The sequence below is a fragment of the Musca vetustissima genome, unplaced genomic scaffold (assembly GCF_032173495.1).
Source record: "Musca vetustissima isolate MV318-11 ecotype Yass unplaced genomic scaffold, APGP_CSIRO_Mvet_v1 utg7685, whole genome shotgun sequence".
Classification (NCBI taxonomy): Eukaryota; Metazoa; Arthropoda; class Insecta; order Diptera; family Muscidae; genus Musca; species Musca vetustissima.
Window position 1 is genome coordinate 725,128 of NW_026887687.1, and position 23,923 is coordinate 749,050.

A 23,923-nucleotide genomic window follows, 5' to 3' on the forward strand; every position below is an offset into this window, starting at 1 on the left:
TCAAGTGGTTGGTTGGTTAGTGCTGGTGGGGTGTGAGAGAGACATTGAATGTCGTTGTGTAAGACGTAATGATGAAGGCGTGCGGCGCGACGGCGGAGGAGGTAGTAATGTGTTTGTCGTTTTTTTGAGAGGGGGCTAAAGGGAGGTGAAAGTTATTTTTCATAGTCTTCGGGCACACAAACAACTCAACGTTGGTCGGTGGCAGTGGCTGCTCTGTAACAAGAAAAAAAGAAAACAAAACACGTTGGCATAATCGGAAAATCGTAAAAACTTACAAATCACCAACCATCAGTGTTGTTCTACATTAAGGTATACGATAGTGTTTTATTTCTAAAACAAAACAATTTGTTAACCGGCGGCTAAGTGTTCCCTCGCTTTTTTCCCATATACGAGATAATAAAAAAAGACCGCGCTAATCGCCCAATTTCTCGAACAGCTATAACCAGACACATGGTCGCGCCAGCTGATATTTTTTCCTTGTATGATTTTGCCTTGAAATTCTCTAACCTCTCAAAGCTAGCTGTGTGACAAATAAGAAAAACAAAATTCTGTATGCCAAGCGACAGGTGCTTTTCGTCCTATTATCGTTTATGTTTGTTATTTTTTATGGATTTAGATCGGATTTTCGAAAATAAAATGTCTTCATTGGATAATTTCTTCGTTTGCATAAATTTCCAATGTGATTGGTGTGGTGTGAGGAGAATTTCTGAGACGAGAGAAAGAAGAGAACCAAAGAGAAATGTTCCATCAAGAAGTGTCAAGTTTTAAAGAGAATGTGAAGCGGGAGATTTTTTTTGTGTGATCGGTGGAAATTTTAATGGGAGAGCAACAACAAAAACGTGTTTTCTTACAAAACACGGTTGTATTTAAGTGGTAGTAGTTGTAGTAGCAGCACTACTGAGGCTACTACACTTTTATTTCCTTGGGATTTTTGTTTCTGTGTCGCGAAATTTGAAAACAAACCACAATCTATTTGATTAAATACAATATTAAATTAAACTTTTTATAACAAAATACAGAATAATGTGATAAACGCATATAATGTAAGAAAGGAACTAATAAAGGACTAGTTCTATGGCCTCGACGCACACAAAGTGCTATTTCCTTCAAATTAATGTAAAGCTATGTGGCAATGATGCGTGTTGTGATGATGGTGTTTTAAGTGTGCTAGAATGGTTTACAATTTACATGACATGTGGTAGAGTGATTCCAATGCATATCATGAGTCCACCGATAACCTGGTGAATTGCTTACAGAATCTATTGAACATGCGATGCCGCGATAATTTCAATCAAGGTTCAATCGCAATTGTCCTGGTGATCCGGTCCACTACAATCCATTGTACAACAAGATGGTACTCTGAAAACAACCATATATTTACAGATTTGGGATCGACTTCGTCAAATCAATTTATTTCAACGAATCTGAACATATCTCATAGGAGTCAAGATCGAATACAGATACAACAATATATACCTTTACTCCAAAGTCTATTATTAAAATATTCATATTTTGCATTAATATGCCATGTTTGGGAAATTGTATTAAAAATTTATGGACCATTAGATTTTCGTATAATACATAATCGCCAACTTTGCACTATTCTTGTCGAATTTGAGATATACTGGATTGCCACACATCAATCATTTCCACATTCTTATAGGTATTTAGGATAGGTATATACACTTTCGTACGATCAAACATGTTAGGAATTCAATCAAAGGAACAACATCAGCGAAAGAGTTTTGAAGTTTCGTGGATTGTTGTTTTGTTTTTCAGTTGGTAATCTCGTGTGGTCAGGAACCAATTTAATGGTTCCAGAATCGTATTTAATGAATGTTATACTTCAACTTTTGTATACCATTCCATATTGTTTTGAAAGTTAACGCGTTTATACATCCAAAGTAATATAGTATATACTTATTTTACATATATATTAACAACTACCATTTTCTTTTATCTTCCATTAACAGGTGATATTTGTTCCCACATATTTGCCACGAGGACCGATTCTGTCCGTCCCACAAATATACAACATTCATGGCAACATTTTCCGAAAAACGTGATAGTTAACATCCCTGATCTGTGAAACGGAGAGAATATTACATCAATTTATTGTTAACTGCATCCAATACGCCCACTTCTAAATGAAACGGACCAGGCCTATGAACTTCTAAAGTGAATAGGTCGAGTCACAAAACTAGAAACCAGATAGCTATAGTTTTAGTTAGAAGACAAAGAGGAGAAAGAGGAAAATTGCAACAACCAATCACAAAAATTATTCAATAATTTTTTGTTTAGTTGTTAAGACTTCGTAGAACACTTTTCTGCAAGAGAAGAAAAACAACGTAGCATTCCTAGAATGCATATAAAAAGTCTGCAACATGCTCATGCTGCTGCAGCAGCGGCAGCAGCAATGCCAAACTGTGAAATTGTAATTGTATCATCGTCGCCTAATCATAATAATAACAACAACAATAATAACAATAACAATGAAAGTACAAATGGAACATCCAGCAATGGTAGCGGTGGCGGCAGTGGAACTGGTGGTGGAGGCGGAGCCCACAATAACAATCATCATCAGCAGGGTCCAACGACTGCTGCACCAACGGAAATTCCAATACCATTTATGCATTTGGCAGGAGTGAGCGCTGAGGCGCACGCTGCCGCCCAAGCAGCTGCAATGGCAGCGGCCCAGGCAGCCGCCGCTCAAGCTGCGGCCGCTGAACATCAGAACGGTGGGAATGGACCTGCACCTGGCAGTGCTTTGGCCCACCATCATGCCATACTGCAGCAACATCCATTGGCACATTTGGTGGCCACCGCTGCACACAGTCCTGCACTATCGGAACAACATTTTATTGCCCGCGATGCTACCGTCTTGACTAACGGCCATAATGGCAATTCAACGCCCGTCTCCGGTGGAGGTCCGGCACCGGAAAAGCCATTTCAGTGTAATGTCTGTGAGCGGCGATTCCGGCAACTGAGCACACTTACCAATCATGTGAAAATTCACACTGGAGAAAAACCGTACAAATGCAATGTTTGTGATAAAACATTTCGTCAATCGTCCACACTAACAAATCATTTGAAAATACATACCGGAGAGAAACCATTTAATTGTACCTATTGTCCGAAACATTTTCGTCAATTGAGTACATTAACAAATCATTTGAAAATTCATACAGGTGGGTAAAAAACTAATAATATTTTTAAGTGTTGATTTTTGTAGAGATAATTTTTACAGATTGAAATCGAAAATCGTGATAGGATAATTTCGAAAATATTAGCTTTTTAGTTAACTCCTGGCTTTCATTTTCATTGCGAAACTTACATCATCAACCTCGACTCGAAAGAGTATAAATAATCACTTAAAATTACTTTGAAATGATCACTGCCCTTACAAGGCAAAATTCAAATAACAAAAAGTAAATGTGCAATAATATAATTTTGGCTGGTTGGGAAAGTTCTATTGAACTGCCAGTATATCTTACTATAAATAAAGATATATCTGAAAAGCAGACCGTTTCTCGTCTTAAAAAAAAAGTCTGGCATATTTTACTATTTATTCTTATTCTCACCTCACATTATAGTAATCAATTCCATTATAACCCATTTGGAGGTCAATATTATATCAGCCGACCCTTTCTTTATTCGTATACTAGATTAGAAATGACCATAATCAGTATTTCAATTTAAATTTTCTAGGTTTTCGCTATATTATTTTGTGAAAGTCTTAATGTATCCCCTTTTCTTTCTATCCGTTTTCCAGGTGAAAAACCTTTTGAATGTGCCGTTTGTAAAAAACAATTCCGTCAATCTAGTACTCTTAATAACCATATAAAAATCCATGTAATGGACAAAGTCTATGTTCCCGTCAAGATTAAAACCGAGGAAGAGGAAGGATGACTAGAGGATATGATGGTGGTTGCTACTGAGGCTACATCTAATGGGCTTCAACAACAACAACATCATCATCAGCAACAACAGCAGCAGCAACAACAACAGCAAGCACTCGCTCAACAGCAGCAGCAACAACAACACCAGCAGCAACAACATCAACAACAACAACACACACGTCAAATTATTACCTCTACCTTAGCACAACACCAACAACAATTGCAAAACAATAACACAACCATAATAGCGACACATGCCACTAACGGTGGCACATCGGCTGCCAATGCTGCCGCAACAACAACAATAGCTGCAGCACCGTCCAATCTTGAAGCGTTTTCCAATATTGCAACAGCAGCTCAAACACTCGAATTAAGTTCCATAAATGCCGCTCAATTAATGGGTGGCCATTTAACAGCCAATGGTGATTTTGTGACTATGGGTGGTGTGGTCGTTGGGCGCATACATCCAGCCCCAGGTGGCGGTGGTGCATTTTTGCAACATCAATTGCGAATACAAACACCCCATTTGGGTGTCATCAAAATGGAACCGTCACCCCACTCCACTGAATATAATAGTAATAGTAACAACAACAACAGCAGCAGCAATAACAATGCCAATAATACAACGAGACATGCAAATACGGCAAACGAAGGATGAGTCCCTGACTATGAGACACTACTGGAATATGTGCTCAACGAAGATGACAAATGGGTTGAAATCAATGGCAATTTTGTTATGGACTCTTCCAAGTAAAAGAAAATTGAATGACCCCGAAAAAAAACAAAAGCCAATTTCTTAAAAAAAATAAGCTGTATCGTAAACAAAATCGTGTATTATTTTTGTTATATTGTTGTCACGAAAACCAGAAAATATCATTATTGTTGTTAGTTGTTGTTATTTAATATCACACAAGAAGCTGAAAAACAAGTATTCTTAAAAAACAAAAACAAAACGGAAACACAAATGTAAATTGAGGAATTAGTTATTGTTAAAAACAAAACTAAAATGCCGCAAGAATAAATGCTGTATAACAAACAAAACAACCTACTGCTCCAATAGTCATTTTGACTGTTCTTACACTAAGAGTTACTGCTTGCTCCTGCTCCTCCCCGTTGCTGCCTGCCTTAAAGAAATGGTGGCAACCTAACCATCTCTCCTCTAAGCATCATTATTTGTAGTGTAACTAAATTGAATGAATAAAACAAAACTACAAACAATAAGTCTACACAATGAATCCTATCAAATACAAATTAGTAAAAACACAACACACACACTATAAGTAATCAATTATTTTACAAAAAGAAAAACATATGATAAGACCATAAAAAACAAATACTTGAACTAATTGTCTTGTATAGGTAATAAAGTTGTTTTAATTTTTAAATATACATACGTTCTCTTCTAGTTTATTTTTATCCTCTTAAAAACCATGATATTTTTTAGTAAAATTTCTTTTTTTTTTTTGAAAACAAGTCTTTTTATTCAAATGAGGACATTCAACAAATTGACACATGTTAAAACACTTACGTTTGTTAAACAAATTGGAAAGAACGAAAAATTAGGAAAACTCTAACAGGCCCATACACAAATGGAAAACAAGTGATTGAAGAAAAATAGTTTATAATCAAATAATGCAAACAATAATTGATGTGGAATTTTTTGTACTATGCAAGTAGAGTTGGGTTCAACATTTTTGAAAAGTTTTTTTTTTATTAAAAAAATATATATAAATTTTTGGTTTTTAAAAAAGACTTAGTCCTCCGTATATAAGTTTAGTTAGATATTTTTGGAAATTAATAATTTTACTTTAAAATAACTGAAACTTAAACCTTATGCATAGATCGCAAGTGGTTTCAGAATTATGAATTACAGTCCCAACTTCAATGAAGTGACCGAATATCAATATTATATTTTAGCTTCGATTATGAAGATGTAACTTGTTGCACATAAACTGCGTTTAAACTTTCAGAAAGAATACCACTAATAAAATGTATGCTTATGTGGAATTGTTTCTCGGTCTAGAATGTTATACATATTATAAGAAAGTTTGGATGAAAATATCAGAGAATTGTATATAGAAGAAGGGAAATGGCGGATATCAATTATAACTAGAAATGATGAACTATTTCATTAATTCCCCTTGAAATATATTAACACAATGCTGAGAAATACTTTGTTTCAGAGAGAATATGTTTGACTATTTTTTTTTTTTGTAACAATAGTGACCAATATTTTTCAGTTCACGTGAGGCTCGTTAACGGTTCATTATCGTGCCAAAATACATAACGATTTTTCGAAGTAAAGAAATTGTTCCTATTTTCTAATGACAGCGATTTAGTTTTTTATATTAAATTTTGTAATTTTAGTTATATTAAACAATCTATTTTTGTATGATATATATAAATAAAAGTCTTGAGATTTTATTTGATTTTTTTCTTCTTTTTTATTATATAAAAAGTATCAAAACTGTGTACCCAGCCTACTTGCATTTATTGGATAATAAAGACTTTGTTTCAAACTTTATAATACATTACAATTTTGTTTATTTAAGTTATTTGTTAAGTTTTAAATGTTAATTAATAATAACCATAACAGAAAACAAAAGAACACATAAACGTGAAGAAATCTACTATTAGTTTGTAAATTTTCTTTAAGAAATACACAAAACAAAAACTAAACATAGAAAATTAAATTTATTTGGAGCATTTTTTATTTTCCTAACAAATTTTTCACTGAGCTACAATACAAATGGCAAATGTGTGATGGTATAGAAATCATGTTAGCTCTAAGCTGATATATATATTTGAAATACGTTAAAGAATTCCTAAATCCATTATAATGTGGTATATTTCAGTGACTTAAAATGATGCATTCATTCTTCTACAAATCCTAAATGACAAAATTCAGTCCCTTATGCGTTTAGGACATTCATTCAATTTGCTTACAATTTGCGATATTCAATTTGCTTAAAAAGTGCTTAGGTCTTTAAATAAGCATTTTGAATATTTATGTGAAGTATTTCTACCCTTGAAAACTAAAAATGTTAAACTATAAAAAAACGCATTGATAAATATGAAAAATCCATCGAAATTACAAACAGCGGTCTATTTTAATTTGTTATTGTAGAGAAGTGGTAAGGGTTTGATTTTTCAAAAAAAAAAAAATATATTAAATAAAATTATAAGAAAAATGTTTCGTAATTTTTTTATTGCAGGTCAGATGGATTAGAGTAGTAAACAAATTCATTTATAAAATATTTTCCGTATACCCCAATCTGAATGTGTATATGGTCATTTGATTTTTTCTAATTAAAAATTGTCCTGTAAAAATAATTTATAATTTCAAAATATGACCAAGTTATAACTTGTGTGTATTAAATAAATTTTTTAAATATAAATTAGAAGCAGAAAACACACTAAAATGCCGTCCACAAAATTTAATTTTGAAAAAATTGATACTTTCGTATTCTTTAAACAGAATTCCTTTCCGATGCCCATTAGGGATTTTGACTAAACGGCATTAGAAAAATATTGCATATATCGCATCCATAACTGGGGCCTTGTTTTAGCAGATCCTACATCCTGTATTGAATATTTCTTTACATAGTTAAACAATATTTCACAATTGTGTTTAACCAAAAAAAAAAAAAAAAAACACTTTAAAAGCCTTAAGAAAGCGATACACAGAGTCAACACGCAACCTAATAAATAATTTAAATATAAAAATATTAAATTTTATTTTATACAATTTTGTTTCAGTTGAGTTTCACAAAACACAAACAAGCATTATTATTTCCATATTAAGTTAATTTATAATTTAACGAATAAGTGACCACTACTATTTCCTAATTATATTTTAATATAAAAAACAACTATTATTACAACAATTTAATTTAAGACAGTGAAAAGAAAATAATACACATAATAATTATTGTTTAGGAATACAAAAATAAAGAAGGAGAAAAAAAACGTAAACATTTTTCATGCTTTTAAAGAAATGAAAAATATAAAAACTGAAAGTCTATTAGAAAGTAAGGATTAGTTTATAACGTACACACATAAAACACACACACACAACACTCTATATATTGTTATTGTATTATAAATTGTTAGACAAATTTTTATTGATACTTAAGTTACAATGATCATTTGTTTATTAAAACAAAACAAACAATTTTCATTTAATTTTTTCTTTTTGTTTACAATTAACAATAAAAATATCCTATTTCTGTTTAATCCAAACAAAATATGTAATTATATTCATTTCAAAAGATAAAACATGATATAATTTGATTTCACCAATGGGAATTATAAAAGTGTCATTTAATCAAATACTAGGAAAGTTTTGAAAAACGATTGTGGTACCCCATTTTTAATATAATATGAATATGTTAAAATCGCAATAGGAAATTGTAAGTATGAGAATTGACTGCACTTTGTATTATTTCACTATTTTTTTCGATGAGATAAAGGAAAATTCGTTATCGTAATAGAAAGTAGTAAATTCTTGCAGTACGGGAACAGACCAACTGTATGAATAATAAATTTAGAATTTTGACTATGACCACAGACAGAAATTCTCTGAAATCATCCAATCTTATTCTTCGTGTATGAGAGAAACATTGGAAACTATTTTCAATATTTAAATATAAGGATTAACAATATTGAAAATTACCCAAGAAATTTTCAAAAACGCGCTTCTTTTCAAATGTAGCAGTGGTCGGAAATCATTTAACAATATTGAAACAATTGCAGACAATGAATATCAAGATCTGGGAGTGGTAAAGAAGATTTACTTACGTAGTGTTTTATTTCTCTTTCGCATTGAACTAAATGATCGTAGCTGCAACGAAAAAAATGACATAATTAATGTGAATATGTCTTTTCATTAAAACTGGTTGAAAAATTAGGGACGACGAATAAGAATTGTTATCATAATCATATGAAAATTCTTTTTGCAAGAATGTTTCTTGGTGTGAATTAGAATCCTGACTATATTAAATATGTTTGTAATATATTTAAACCTCCTTCATAAATAATTAACACTCCTTCATAAATAATTCCGTACAAGACATTGAAATATATTGGAAAATTTCATGAAGACATGACCAAAATTTCAAAATACCAAGAATTGAACGATGACGTTATACTTTAACATTATATTCTCAAATTTCTATACCACTCTGCAACAAAGAAATTAGTGACCGAACAATAGAGAATTTGTGAGATGGGAGTGCCATTCATGTTTGTTATGGTTATATGGAAGTTTATGGTTAAAGAGAAGTTATGTCGCGAACAAACATTGAAATTTTAATCATGTTACAGTGTAAAAAGTTCCTGCTCATTTAACGTTTCAAATATCAATAATAGGGAAGCCGTTTGGAGAGTTTTCTTAAGAATAGCACTAAACGAGTATTTGGTGACCACCGCTTAAACCAAACTGATATTTGGCGGTGTTCAAATTTTTAATGCATGCACTAATGAGTTTTAAAAATGTCCGTACCAATGATGGCGAACTGAACTGCAATCAGTTTGTTTTTGGCTAATGTTGGTACATTTATCATATACAAGATCGTTTTCATTATATTAGTATACTTTTTTACAATTTTATTTAATTTCTAACAACTGAATTTAATTACAAGAAAAACAAAAAATCAAATCCTAACTCAATGTATACGAACTAAACTAAGAAATAAAAAAAACAAATAAACTACAAATCAATGGTAAATATTAATGTTGTTCCATTATATATAAATGCATATATATGAAATATATAAATATAATAAACAAACAAAAAAATTAACAAATCTACAGGTATAATATAGAAATGCAAAAAAGAAGAAAATATTAACAACAACCAAATACATATGCAAAAATTAATTTATTATATTGCATTATGACATTTCGCTTCAATTTTAGTTTTTTAATCATTTGTAAAAATATTAGAAGAGAATGAAGCATTTATAAACATAAAAAGCTATTACATTCAAAGGTATGCATGTATACACATTATTAAGCCAAACAAGGGCAAAGGAAGACAGTTTTAATGATATAAACATTTTACGTCGTGTTAAAATATTCATTTGTTATAAAAACGAAATAGACACGATTTCAAAAGGGGGTCCACAAGTCCCTTGGTTTATTTAATGTCTCTGAACTCGTTTAAGAGAAATTTTATTTTGTATATATTAGAGTTTCGATTCATACCTGAGTACATCAATTAAATTATTTTGGGCATATACATGTGTAGTAAAAATATTGTTTTCAACTGGATGATCTAAAAAAAGTCAGTTTCCTTTTTGATCATATATCAGGATAGCAACAGAAGAAAAGGACTGATGCAACCATGTCCGGTACTCAAATACCGTTATGATAATATTTAAGAATTTCTTGCTGATATTTCAAAACAGTCATTAAAATTATTTTTTCCAGATTTTCCTGATTATCAATTTCATAGCCGTAAGCTTGTATTTTTACCCATATGTAACTAATAATCGTGAAATCGCAAACATTATGGGATGTAGTAAATGTTAACCAAACATGAATGTACTGTTTATCGGACAGATATATTCACATTTCTATCCTCAATTTAAATAGATTTAAATATATATTTGAATGTTGTTTGCTTTTATTTGGTTTAATATTGTGCACTTAAATAATTTCAAGCACATCTTAAAAAAATACAGGGCCATATTATAATAAAGTTATATGTATATGAAAATGTTAACCGCTTTCGGAATTTTTAATTTGATTTTTTTACAAAAACAAAAAATTAATAGAATAGAATACAACGTCGAATAATTTATAGTAGTAATATTTGATGATAAAGAAACTGATTGTTATAAATGTATTTATTTTTGTAGTTAAAACAAAACACACAAAATAATTACAATAAAGACATTTTTTCTATAGAAATATTTTTTGTATTTATTCCAGACGAATAATAACTAAAGCGTAGTGAGATTAGTTTATAAGAATTTACAAACAAATTAACATATATATTATAAATTAAAGGACATATTAGTGTGTTTTTAACAAGAACAAACTACATCATGCAATTTCGGCACGATGTACAAAAATACATACATACGTAAATTTATGATCATTTTTTGTTTGCTGTATAAATGTGTAACACAAAGAAGAAGAAAAAAAATGAAAATAAAAACAAAATAATATGGTAATACAACTCCAACATTTAAAATAAAAAATATAATTTCTTATCGATGTCTGTTTGTAAATGGAATGATGACGAAAACACAACCGAGGTGTTGGGAGTTTGGGACAGAAAGTCAATGCAGGTGACAATCTCCCTACCAATCCCTGTTAGATGCATTGGCTTTATATCCTTGTATATGTACTAAATAATAAAAAATACATATGTAACTAAAAAAATAAGGAATATGACTATAAATTACATTTATATATAAACAATATTAAAAATATATATTTAATGTAATGCTAAACAACAACAAAACTGGTGATGATATGTAAATGATTATATTTTGTTAGTGATGAATTACAAACAAGAAAATAAGCAGAAGAAACACACAAACCCACACCCACACAATAACAAGTAATAGTAAAACAAAACACAACAACAAAAGTACCTTTTTAAAGGTATAAAAACTCAAAATATCAAACGAATATTATTAATATTAATAATAAAAAACTAAGATTACAGAATGAAAAAAAATATTGTTGAATAAAATTCTATAGTGATGATGGCAAATTAAACTAAAATAATAGTTTTTTAATTAACATGAAGGAAAGAGGTTTTTAAAAAAAATAGAAAGCTAGGATACTTTCACTCAAAACAAATATATATAACACTAGCTGACACGGCGAACTATGTATCGTCCCCCATTAAAAGAAAGACAGTGAGTGATATTCCAATATTCTGCGGATCTATATTCAGAGCCTGGGCAATATTTCGCGAAATTAGCACCATCTGGGCCGATTAGATTTCATCCCCAAATATCTTCTGATATCCTTGACCGTAACCAGTCCATTTCATTGACTAAATATTAACAAAAATGGCCAGCACAGGTCCTATCCTATCTGCACAAATCATGGCGATTGGTCCAAAACTGTGAATAAAAAATAATTCTAAAAATATGAGAATACTTTTTTTTTAATACTCCATACACCACAGTGATCACAAAAATCGATATATTTCAGATTTTAAAAGATGTGTACTTCCCATAGATGTGAAACACCCCCATAAAAAGTAACATATTTATTTTATTTGTTTTTTATTTTTATTTTAACGTATACAACAAATAAAAAATAAATATTACAGTATTCCATTTTACACAGGACAAAAGAAAAAAAACAAAAATACAATTACAAATTCCGATAAAAATTACGAAAATATAAAAGCAAACCACCTATTGTACTTCTTCCTCTTTGATTAATTTCTTAGCTGGAAAACTACTTAGGTAATCAAGCCATTCACTAAAATCAACCTCAGGATATGTTTCCTTTTGTTTAAGCACCACATTTTGCAAACTTATGATGTATTTCAAATCATTGCGATATTTAACAATGATAGCCTCATCAATACAAATATCAGCCTGTGAAATATTCACTTTTGGCTTTGACATACGCACTGTCATTCTCAATTGACTTTCCAGCTTTTTAATATCTTTTGCAATTTTCTTCAATACTAATACCCCATTGCCATTGGTGGGATAGCGGTGTACCGAATCATTTGTGGTAGTTAGGGGAGAAATCTTATCGTAATCGGTGATGATATGTAGGAAAGTTTTGGTGCCATGCCATTCACAGTATTCACGTAAAGCATCCAAAAGCAAATGTAGATATTGTTCACGTGATATGTCCTCATCTGGTTTGGAGAGTTCACTTTGGGGTTTATATTTCAGCCAACGTTTTTTGGCAATATCAACGGCAATCTTTTGTGGCGTTAATGGTTCGGTATTGGTAAAGAGAACATTATCAATGAACTCGTAACGAACATAGGGAATGCGTAGAAGATGTATGGTTTCCATATATTTTGATATTTCTTCGCGATTGTGAACTATAATAGAAATATAAAAATTTGTTTAGAAGTGAATTTAATAAACAAGTGTAAGATTTACCTTTGAATATTTTGAAAAATTCTTTAATCAAATTCTTGGTTTGTTCTCCAAGATAGGGATATTTGACTCCTATGGCAGTGTTTTCCATATCAGCTGTATTACTGGCAACCATTAGCAAGGAAATGTAACGCTATGATGTCAAATAAATCGTTATTTAAAATAAAATGATAATTGAATTGAGTTTACTGAGACCTTACCTCCAACACTTGTAGGCGTTCTTTACACAGTCCTTTATTGGCACTCTCACTATAAACACTAAATATTCTTCTTGCCACACGTGTCATTCTGGTGTACTGGGTTAGCTCACACAAGACCACGATTAACGGACGATTATCATTACAAAATATCCATTCTTTGGTTTTCTTAAAATGATGCAATATCCACATTGCCATATCATATTCCAAGATTTCCAACAACAGTCTCAGGCACATGAATATGCGCTCTATTTTCTGGTCCATTGGTAAGGCCGTATATGTTTGTTTCTGTCGTTCTCTTTCTTCGTAATCATTTTGATTCCATATGTCATTGCAAACACTTAAATCCATAGAATTTTGTGGCGATGTTAGATGTGAAGCTGCACTTGATACAGTTGTTGGTTTTTTTAAGGAATCACTTTTACTTGCATTTAATTCATCCGGCTCAGCCGTTTTTAGGATATCCTCCAGCAAATCCAAAATTATATCAAATATTTTGTTTGATTTTGAAAGAGGTTCATCTTTTTTAACATTTCCCAGTTTGGATTGATCCAGTCCGTATTCCAAAAATCCCACGTAAAAGGTACGTAATTTATGCCAACACGGAGGGAATGTGCGTACAATCATGGAGAATAGTTCAACAGCTTTGTGATACGATTGTTGGAAGGTTACAATATTCTGATGTTTGGTGCTATAGTTAATGCTCTGTAAGCGACAAATACATGTAATAAATAATCTTTTATTGTAGTTATGCACAAAAAACTAAAATGGAGCTAAAAATGTTACATTAAGTCAAAGTTATGCTAGCATAGATACCGCTTTATTTTTAACATAATCGTCTGACTATAGTTTGTAATATTGGATGGATGTGGAAAATATTGATGTTCAATCTTCCATTCTTTTTAATGATATTTGCATAGGAATAGGGTTGTAAATGAAATCCACATACCAGTACTAGCTCCATAATTTTCATAAATATGCCCTTGCCAGGAAACTCTCCACGATGTACCATATCAGTTGTGGAATTTATAAAGGATACATAGCGGTAATTATCTAGAGCACTACGCAAACTACGTGCTTGAGATTGTATTGGCGCTTCCGGCAAATCAGAATGATAATGATGACGATGACAATAGGTCAAATCGTCCAGACATCTTGGATGAAAATCAAGTCGCAAACGTTTACCAACATTAAGATACAGATTGGAAATTACGGTTAGTAACTGTTCTGGCATATCATTACCGGCTTCTTCTTCATCGTTGGCTTTGGTTCCATGAGCCTTTAATGAGAAACCAGTTGAGGAATTTTTAGGTTCTGTTTTGATTTTTGCATTGGACGAAATAAGAGCTTCTGACGACTTTGATTTTTCATCTGATGGCTCTGACACTTCCTCATTTTTTTCATTATCTAATTTTTGTTTTTTAGGTGGACTTATATCTTTATTTGCTTCTAAATCATCTCCAGCCGATATATCCATGGGAGACTCTTCATTAGCTTTACGTTTCTCCTCAGTACCACCTAATTGATCTTGGTTTTGATTGTCTTCGTTGTTGGTATTTTCAACGTGTTGATTTCCATTTTCAGGATTATCTGTGTTGACAGTTTGTGGCTCCTCCTCATTAACCATGGCTTCCTTGCTTTTTTGTTTTGACTTTCTGGTCTTTCTTACTTCGGTGTTGCTTTCTTTTAGCTCTTTCCCACTTTCCGTTTTCTTTGAAACACGCTTTGACGCTTTAACTTTTTGATTTTTATTTTCCTTTTCCGGATCTTTGTTTTTACCGGATCTCGTTGTGGCCAATATAGGCATTATTTATTACAGCCACTTTCAAATACTAATTGATTTTTATTAAAAACTGGATAATTCTATTGTCTGTGATTTTTTGGCGGTTGTAACACCACTGTGTAAGGAATCACCTTAGTAAACAAGACGCACAGATGCCCAGGAACGCGAAAACAAACAAAACAAAAGCTTCTTCTTAAAACATGTAGCCAAGTGAATTGATAGCTTTAGATTCAGAAAGCAAAGCAAGGAATCTATAGATCGACTTGTACAATGTCATATGTTTTGGAATGAAAACTGGTCAGTTAAAAGTATTAATTAAAAAAGGTATTATTTGGGCATGTGCTGCATTTCGTGAACATTTGGTGTGTTATATTCCGAATACCAAAAAAAAAAAAATATTGGAAATATGATTCGAACACATGTAGCCTTGTGGATTGAAAAAGAAATGAGATGGTATGTGTTTTTTTCTTAACACATACAAGTTAAAAAATAACGCAGAAGTAATATTTAACTTGTTTTTACAATATTGAATTAAAAATGGTAGAATTTAGATTACTTTTTCTAGTATATATATATAGAATAGGGACTGATTGTAAAGTCTACATTTTTACTATTTTTTACAGCATTTAATTGTAGCCTAGGGCCTTTGAGATAATGGTCGGACATATCCCTTGGGTCCGATGCGTCCCTAAGGCGACATCGTTTAATACGTTCCAATATCATTAGCCTTTTTCTAGTAGATAACCAGGGCAATAAACAAACCAGCTGACATTTTTCTCATTTTTGTTGTTAAACATATCGCAAATCGATTAATAAAACATATGTTTTTGTTGATAGTTATTGAACACAGTTCGTAATACATTGAACAAAATGGGAATCTAACAAAATTGAACAAAATGGGAAGTTGACAACATATCCAAGACGAGTTGTTGACCTTTAAATTGATACCTATTGATGCATGTACTCGTACTAACATATTTAAAGGCACCTATGTGTTCTGATCATGATGAAACAATAATGTGATGCATTAAAACAAAAATATTTGTGTTTATCCGGCAATCTGTCAAATTGCATCTAGTAATATTGGCAACATTACACATCGAATTCCTGTAGAAATTAAGCACATCGACAGTTAATCCAATAAATAGGTAGTCCATTAGTCCAACTCTGCATATTTTTACTCTGACAATATTCAGGAATATTGATTATAAAATTAATTATCTTATAAATTAAAATTACTAACCTATTCTTGGTATGTCCATTTTTGCAACTTCAATGTGGAAGTCAAATTGAACATTTACAAAACTAAATTAAAAAGTCAATACACCTGTCACAATCAGTGTTTGCACAGATTTTACATTTCGTGGTGGAAGTACAAACATTCAAAGCTCTGAAACTATTTGTGGAATATGTCTGACTAACGAACTATACAACTGTTACAGTTCGTGATTTATGGAGTTTAATTTGGGAAAACATAAAAGTTTTCAAATGAATAAAAAGAACACACACACATATGCGAGGAAAAGAAAAATGTTCACCAGCTAAAGGTTAGCAGCGCATTTATATTCCATGTCACAGCAACAACAACAAGAATGGCAACATGAAAATTTAAATTACCTGTTAATGATTTTTATCTAGATGTACCCAAAGACAAACATTTAAATGTTTTTCTTATTTTATTTGAAATTGTGTGTGTGTGATTTTTCAGCGAATAAAAACGTTGTCCTCTGGCCAAAACGTTTTAAACTAAGTTGTAAAATTTTAGAACATACATACATGTATATACATGCAAAATAGTATGGCAGTAGTTGCTAAAAATCCGAAAACAAAAAAAAAAAAAAAGAAACTAAAAAATTTACAAAATAACAAGAGCAATAATGTTAAAATAAACATTTAAAATGTTTAAATCCCACACAGAGATTTACACTCGAGAAATGTTTACAGTTGGATTGATTACTCATACAAAATTGTGTCTATTATACTGACAATTCCAATTAGAGATATATTCTATCAGGTGTATACTAAGTATTGCTATACTATGTTGGTCTTATTAATGTACCCTCAAAGATGGATCTTGAAAGTATTATTGAAAAAATTACCCTTGTATGATGAGGAGTTAATTATAGATTTTATTACAACAATTGGAAATTCCTGCACATTTTCTAATGCGCCTCGTACAATTACTTAACCTATTCCATTATCAATCAATATTCAGACATTTAGTAGTAATTTTAGTTCCCAGGCATCATGTTTTATGGTTTTTTATTTTAATCATGCCCATGCAGTCAATTTCATAATTCCAAAGTGTTGTATATGTCACCAATTTGTGAATGGATAATGAAAAAACACGTAGGGGTTCTGTTACAGTAGGATTTTGTTGTTTTTTCTTCTTCTAATTTTTCAAAACAAAAACTCGTTAGAAGCTAAATTTTTTGGTGGCGCTCGGCGTGGCATATTAAAACCCGTTCAATTTAATACAATTTCAGTTCATACATCATTCTGTATCCACCTCATAAAGTGATTATTTATAGGCCTACTACTTGGAAGGTGTAATTATTTTCCATGTTCCGAAATGTTGAAATAATTGAGTGTAATTAAATAAAATTAATTTTGGTGTGGTGGCATGAGTGATAGTCAAACTTCAATTTTTTCTAAATTTATTTTGATTGGTTATTCAGAGTCAATGCATAGTAAAGGTTAATCAAGAAATATCCACTTTTGATTGGAAATGAAATAACCTTCACATTTAACATTTTATGTGTTATGGCATGCACTTTTTTCATGACAGACAGACAAGTCACACACAATCAGGTCAAATATGTCCGAACATTACATTTTGACAATTTATAACATTTTATAATTTGAATACTATATTGGATCTGTGTGTAAAAAATAAACGACATATGTATGTTTGTCGTTGCATACACACATATATATCTGTCAAATGCCAATACAAAAATGACAAACATAAATTGATGGAAAATTCTTTAAATTATTACAATATCTTATCTTAAATTAATTCACCTACTAATCTAAACAAACAATAAATAAAAAGATTTTAATAAATTACAGAATGGGCCAAGTAATACACCAATTTGATGTATAATGTTACGAATAGAAAACACTGCAAAATGTATAAAGTGACACATAAAAGTTTTTCTTGTTGTTAGGAATTTCTAATAAAAACACTCCTAAACAAGTTGGAAAAAGGCCAACGAAACATTGAATAAATAATGAAATAAATTAGTTTTATTTATTCTATAAAATGATTGACCAATTAGCCCGATGAAAACGTACTTCGTTATATTTATTTTTAGTCGCATTTTCCAACCAAAGGGCACATAATTTGAGGGAGAAAAAATATATTGAAGAAACTGCTTAATCACCCTACACACCAATATTGACCATAATTAAAATGTTTGTACCATTTTGTTCCTTTGTTCTCTTATATTAGGTATCTCCAAAACTACCTCCATATCCCAACACTACACACTAATTCTGACCGCAACTGAAATCTAGCTCTATACTAAATTTGGTATCATTTATTACCCTTTGTACTACATGGGTAATAAGATTTCAATTTGGTCAACCAAATGGAAATCTTATTACCCAATTTCAGGATTCCAGGTCTTGCGGTACTCCCAAAATTTAAAGTGTACCAAATTTAGTACACATTAGTATGAATTTCCAAAACTACCTACATAGCTCAATTCTACACCTCAACAGTGATCCTAACTCCAAATTTCAAGATTCCAAATCAATAGATTTACCCAAAATTCAAATTGTACCAAATTTAGTCCCATAACCAATAAGTATGAATTTCCAAAACAACATCCTACAGTGTTCCAGCTCTATTAGTTCACCCAAACCCAATTTGGTACCATTTAGTGTACAAAAGAATTTAAAAAACTTAATTTAAAAAACTTCCTACATAACCCCAATCTTAGCCCTCTTCTCCCACAATGATCCAAACTCAAAATTTCCAGATACCAGCTCTATCGGTTCACCAAAAATTGAAATTGTACCACATTTAGTATCCATAAGTGTGCATTTCCAAAACTACATGCATACCCCAATCTTACACTCTAAAAGTATCCTTATTTCCAAATTTCTGTGTTCCAACTGTATCGGTTTACCCAAATCTAAATTATAGTACGATTTTGTACTTTTTGTACATATAAGTAAAAAAATCCAAAAGTGCCTACATATTCTAATCCTACACTCCGACGGCAATGTAAATTCAGGATTCCACATCCATCCGTTTTTCCAAATTCAAATTGTACTACACACTTTTGGTATACATGAGTGCACACTTCCAAAAAAACATCTTTATATCAACCTTACTTCCCAACCTTGATTCGCATTTCCAATTTTTTAGCTCTATACGTTCATATGCAACGAAATTGTACCAAATTTAGTACATTTTAGTACTTTTCGGATACTTATAGCTCGTATTCCCAAAAAGCCGTTGGTACATCTATCCTACACTTTATCAGCAACCGCAATATAAATTTCATAATCTTGCTCTACAGGTTCGCCAAATACAAATGATACCATATTTAGTACTTTTCATTACGTTCTAGTACGAATTCAAAAACCCAGCTTATCTGTCACATTTACACAAAATTTCAACATTGTAGCTTCATTTGTTTCGTCTGGACGTTGATAGAACGTTAAGTCAGTCAGTAAGGCAATCAGTTAGTCCGTCAATCCATCACTTTACTCTTTTATTATTATTGATGCCATATAATCATCATATACCATGGGTCGTATTATATTTATTTTTTATAAGATTATGTATACGCCAACATGGGTAGGGTGGGTAGGTTGCTCTGTTCGAACATTCGATTATTTTTGTATGTACAGGAAAAAATAGAAATAACCCGTAAGCAGGACATTTACCGATTACCTACTTTTTGGAAATGAATCTTCAACTGCTTTATGACATGCAACATTACAATTATTATATTTCAATAGGTTTTTATTTTAAAGGAAATCCATAATCTTCTAATTGTTGATAACCACATATTACCCGAAGTTAAGCCTAACCAATTTTCAAAGATTTTGTTGACTATTTTTTAATGATATAAGGATAAGGATAGGAAAAAACTGATAAGAATATTTTTACAAATATTTTAAAGGGTATAAACTGTGATTTTTGGGAATATTTTTTAATTTTTTTTAATATTGGAATTTATTAACATTATTTAAGAATATGTGCGTAAATTTTTAATGAATATTTTTCAAGAATATGAGGGTGGATTTTCAGGAATATTTTTCAAGAACATAAGCGTGTAGTTTCAGTACTATTTTAAGAAGGACTATTTTTAAAATATTTTTTAAACTATATATGTTGATTTTTTATGAATTTTTGGAATATTAAGATTATTCGATAATAAGTTAGAAAACTAGCTTATAAGAAAGAACTTTCCAAGAATATTTTATATAGGAACTAAAGCTTGAATTTTTTAAGTACACTTTTTTCATATATTATCAGAAATATAAATACAGATATTAATTTTTTTTTCAATTGTAAGGTTAAATTTTTAACAATTTTTTTTTTCAAGGACAATGCAATGATTATTTTTTTTTAGGAAATCCAAGTTTGATGACAACATATTCTCCAAAGACTTGAATTGTCAGATGTTTCCAAACTATTACTCATAACGACGAACATAATACCAACAATATATGAAAAACCAAACAGCAAATGTGCGAATTTTTGGCCATGGGAATATTTTTTTGTTTAATTCAAACTAACTGTAAAACCATTTAAGGCTTTTCGGCAAAAAATCTCCCATATACCTACACAAAAAAGTGTTACATTTTCTAGCTTTTAAAATAAATTACGCATATCTTTGATCAGCATTAACTATAATGGGAAAATATTCCATGAAAGAAAAAAACAATTTTTGCTATTCTAGGAAATCTCATTCCCTCCTTTTTGGAAATTGCGTGAATTATTTACTAAAGAAAAATGCCATCTAGCCATTTAGTGCAACACTAATGTGAATGGCCGGCCATTTGTCAATATTTAATTAAATATCTATATTTGAATCTTGCCGCCATTCAAAGTTTTCAATGAACAAATTTCAGCACCTAACATGCGGCCAACGTTCGGACCACTTCAAGAAGTGAAGTAAAGTAAAAATACAACATCGATACTTCATTAATTAAGACATTATCTCATTTATTTTTTGTGTCAACGTGGAATGTAGCGCTGTGAACGTTAAAGGAAAAAAATATAAACAAAAAACGAAAAAATCTAGCCAAAAACAATTCTCTTGCAATTAGTGCAAAAAAATGAAGTTTGGAACAGAAAAAAAATTTTTTTTGAAGACATGAAACCCCACGTACGCTGCCACCATGTGGCATGCTGTACATGTGGCATGTTCTGAGTATGGTCATTCATTGCTGTGTTGCATAACAGATTTAGTTAAAATGGTCTTGTCGCTGTAGTGACGGTAGTCCTCATCGTCATCATCATCATCATCGTTGTCGTCGTTAATGAATGCCTAAAATTGTATAAAATCCTAAAAATAAAATTTGTTATTTCTAAAGGTTCGCTGGCATTTTGCCTTAACACAAAGCATGTGACCACAAAATATCCACGATATGTCGGAGATTAGTTTGCGGAACAATGCTGCTGGTATGCTGTGAACTAAATTTCTTAGCTGCTGCAGACCAAAAATTTTGGAAATGATTTGAGCAAAAATTTTCAACCCGTTAATTGTTGACACCGTTAACGCAAAGGCACTCAATACAATTACATTAAAAGAAATAATAAATTGCCTTACATTACAATATGGGAATATGTTGTCAATAGAGCTATAAGAGTGACTGAAAAATAATATTTTTGAAATAACTATAAACCCTTAGTAGTGAACTTAAAAGTATATCTTTGAGAAGATTATGAACTCCATAAGTTTGGATTGTTATAAGAATTTTTTTTTTTTAAAGAACTCGTTACCATATAGTAGGGAGATTTTATGAATATTTCACGAGAGAACAATTGACCCTATAAATATAAAATTTAAAACATATTTTTTAAAAAATTTTTAAACATTGTACCTCGAAAATTATAAACCCGAATTTAAATAAGAGAGTTTTTTTTTTTAATTTTGGAAAAAATATAACCCTATAATCGTGAATTTTTAAAGAATAGTTTTTTTAAAGCAATTAAAAAAACCGTAAATTTTTAAGGAATTGTTAAAAAAAAAACTATTAAACCCATAAGCGTAAATTTTTAAAAATATATATTTGAAATTACTATTAACCCTCTTAAAGTGAATAAAATTTTTGGAAGAAATATTAACACTATAAGAGTGGATTTCCATAGAATATTAACCCCACATTTATGGGGTTAATGGCTATTAAAAAATACCCCGCACTATATAGGGTTAATAGCTCGAAAATTATATTTAAAAATTTACTCTAACAGCCTGTTTTTGTAAAATTCTAAACGAACGAATTCGAGGGACCAAACCTTTGTTTATGTAAATGTTTATTTAAACAAATATTTTTTGATTCAAAACAAAAATAAATGACATATTTTTCTTTAAGAGGGTTAATAGTAATTACAATATTTTTGCAATACTTGTGGGAACGATGTTAATTCAATTGTAATAAAAATTCAAAGGTATTCCAAAAATAAATCGAATTAAATGCATTTGTTTTAGTAACAAATAATAATCTAAACTTATTTTTGAATTTCATAATTGACGGAAATTATTTTGTTCATGTGTTGATTGGGCTAAACGTTACTGTAGCTTAATCGAAGCGATAAAACGACACAAAATGAAATGAAAATTAAAACATTTAACAACCTTTTTCTTAAATCGATCGATTAGCGTTTTAAGCAACTGCTTAATCACAGCTGGTGGTAGTGGCGATGGCGATGTTTGTCTACAAAAAACCTCAATGAATTCCTGTCTCGTTTTCTGTTTTTAATTGATTTCAAATTGCCGGTTGATCAACAGTTATTTTTTGGTTTATATTGAAAATTGTTTAAAATATTTTTATGTTTTTTTTCGCGTTGTTGGATTTTTTTCTGATTGCGTTTAAATTAATGGTCTATTATGGGGTTTTAATAACGCAGATGTGGGCAACCATTGAAATTTCTGCAAACTTTAGGAGTGGATTGTAAGAATATTATATTTTTCAAGAATTTTCTCATAGAAGTCCTGCTCTCTATTTGCAAAAAAAAATCTCGTAGTCGATTTTCACAATCCTCCCTAGATGACAATTTTTTTATCATTAAAGAAATTTTGCAATGCAAAAAAAATCGCTTGGCGCCGAGTCCGGACTGTATGGCGTATGTAACTCACAACTGAATGCACCAAACAAAAAACAGCAAAACATTTTTTTACTGCGAAATGTCACCCTTTCAACGAGCATAAATCTGAAATTGTTTGATCGATACTTTACGAGAAATCTATCAGTACAGCCATCGCCAACCTAATTATTCAATGATTATTTGATAATGGTTGCCCATCTCTGTAATGAAAAACTAACTTTGAATATCATAACAACCAGAACTCATTTAAAAGTGAATTTATTTGTGTATATCGAATAACAGGTTGTTGAGAGATGATTACAACATTTTCTTCTTTTCATTTTCATCATGTCGGTGACAACGACAACAACAACAGCAGCAACATCAGTACAAAAACATTTATGTGACAAGAGTTTTTGTTTGCAAACAAACACAGATACAGCAATTGAGAGCATTTCGTCTGGTCATTGTAAATCAACTAAGTCCGTCGTATCCACAAAAAACTGCCATGGCATAGCCAAGATCCGTCAATAATAATCAAGTTTTTATTTTCCAATGCAGAAAATAAAGAAAAACAACAGACCCCAGATTAAACTGTCAATTAACAGCCCCTGGACACCAGAAAAAAAATAAATAAAAACAAAACAAAAACAAAGTGCAGTGTAACATGGACC

General features: G+C 30.9%; 3 protein-coding genes across 3 annotated transcripts; 2 read left to right on the top strand and 1 right to left on the bottom strand.

Moving 5' to 3' along the window:
• Positions 1-2,265: 2,265 nt before the first annotated feature.
• Positions 2,266-3,909, top strand: LOC133335376 (adult enhancer factor 1). Its single transcript, XM_061543655.1, has 2 exons — positions 2,266-3,188; positions 3,773-3,909. The coding sequence occupies exons 1-2, from the start codon at positions 2,363-2,365 to the stop codon at positions 3,907-3,909; spliced, it is 963 nt and encodes a 320-aa protein (XP_061399639.1). The 5' UTR covers positions 2,266-2,362.
• Positions 3,910-3,918: 9 nt separating this feature from the next.
• LOC133335377 (signal transducer and activator of transcription C) lies at positions 3,919-4,648 on the top strand. The gene has a single exon (XM_061543656.1). The coding sequence runs from the start codon at positions 3,919-3,921 to the stop codon at positions 4,555-4,557; it is 639 nt and encodes a 212-aa protein (XP_061399640.1). The 3' UTR covers positions 4,558-4,648.
• Positions 4,649-12,280: 7,632 nt separating this feature from the next.
• On the bottom strand, positions 12,281-14,998 carry LOC133335364 (uncharacterized). Its single transcript, XM_061543644.1, has 4 exons — positions 14,141-14,998; positions 13,195-13,896; positions 12,998-13,127; positions 12,281-12,936 (listed from the first exon to the last, which is right to left on the bottom strand). The coding sequence occupies exons 1-4, from the start codon at positions 14,996-14,998 to the stop codon at positions 12,287-12,289; spliced, it is 2,340 nt and encodes a 779-aa protein (XP_061399628.1). The 3' UTR covers positions 12,281-12,286.
• Positions 14,999-23,923: the final 8,925 nt, after the last annotated feature.

Coding starts and splice junctions, on each gene's coding strand:
- LOC133335376 (XM_061543655.1), top strand. CDS start 2,363: ATGCATATAAAAAGTCTGCAACATGCTCATGCTGCTGCAGCAGCGGCA. Junction 3,189..3,772: donor TCATTTGAAAATTCATACAG/GTGGGTAAAAAA, acceptor TCCGTTTTCCAG/GTGAAAAACCTTTTGAATGT.
- LOC133335377 (XM_061543656.1), top strand. CDS start 3,919: ATGATGGTGGTTGCTACTGAGGCTACATCTAATGGGCTTCAACAACAA.
- LOC133335364 (XM_061543644.1), bottom strand. CDS start 14,998: ATGCCTATATTGGCCACAACGAGATCCGGTAAAAACAAAGATCCGGAA. Junction 13,128..13,194: donor AACGCCTACAAGTGTTGGAG/GTAAGGTCTCAG, acceptor TTGACATCATAG/CGTTACATTTCCTTGCTAAT. Junction 12,937..12,997: donor ATTTTTCAAAATATTCAAAG/GTAAATCTTACA, acceptor TTTCTATTATAG/TTCACAATCGCGAAGAAATA.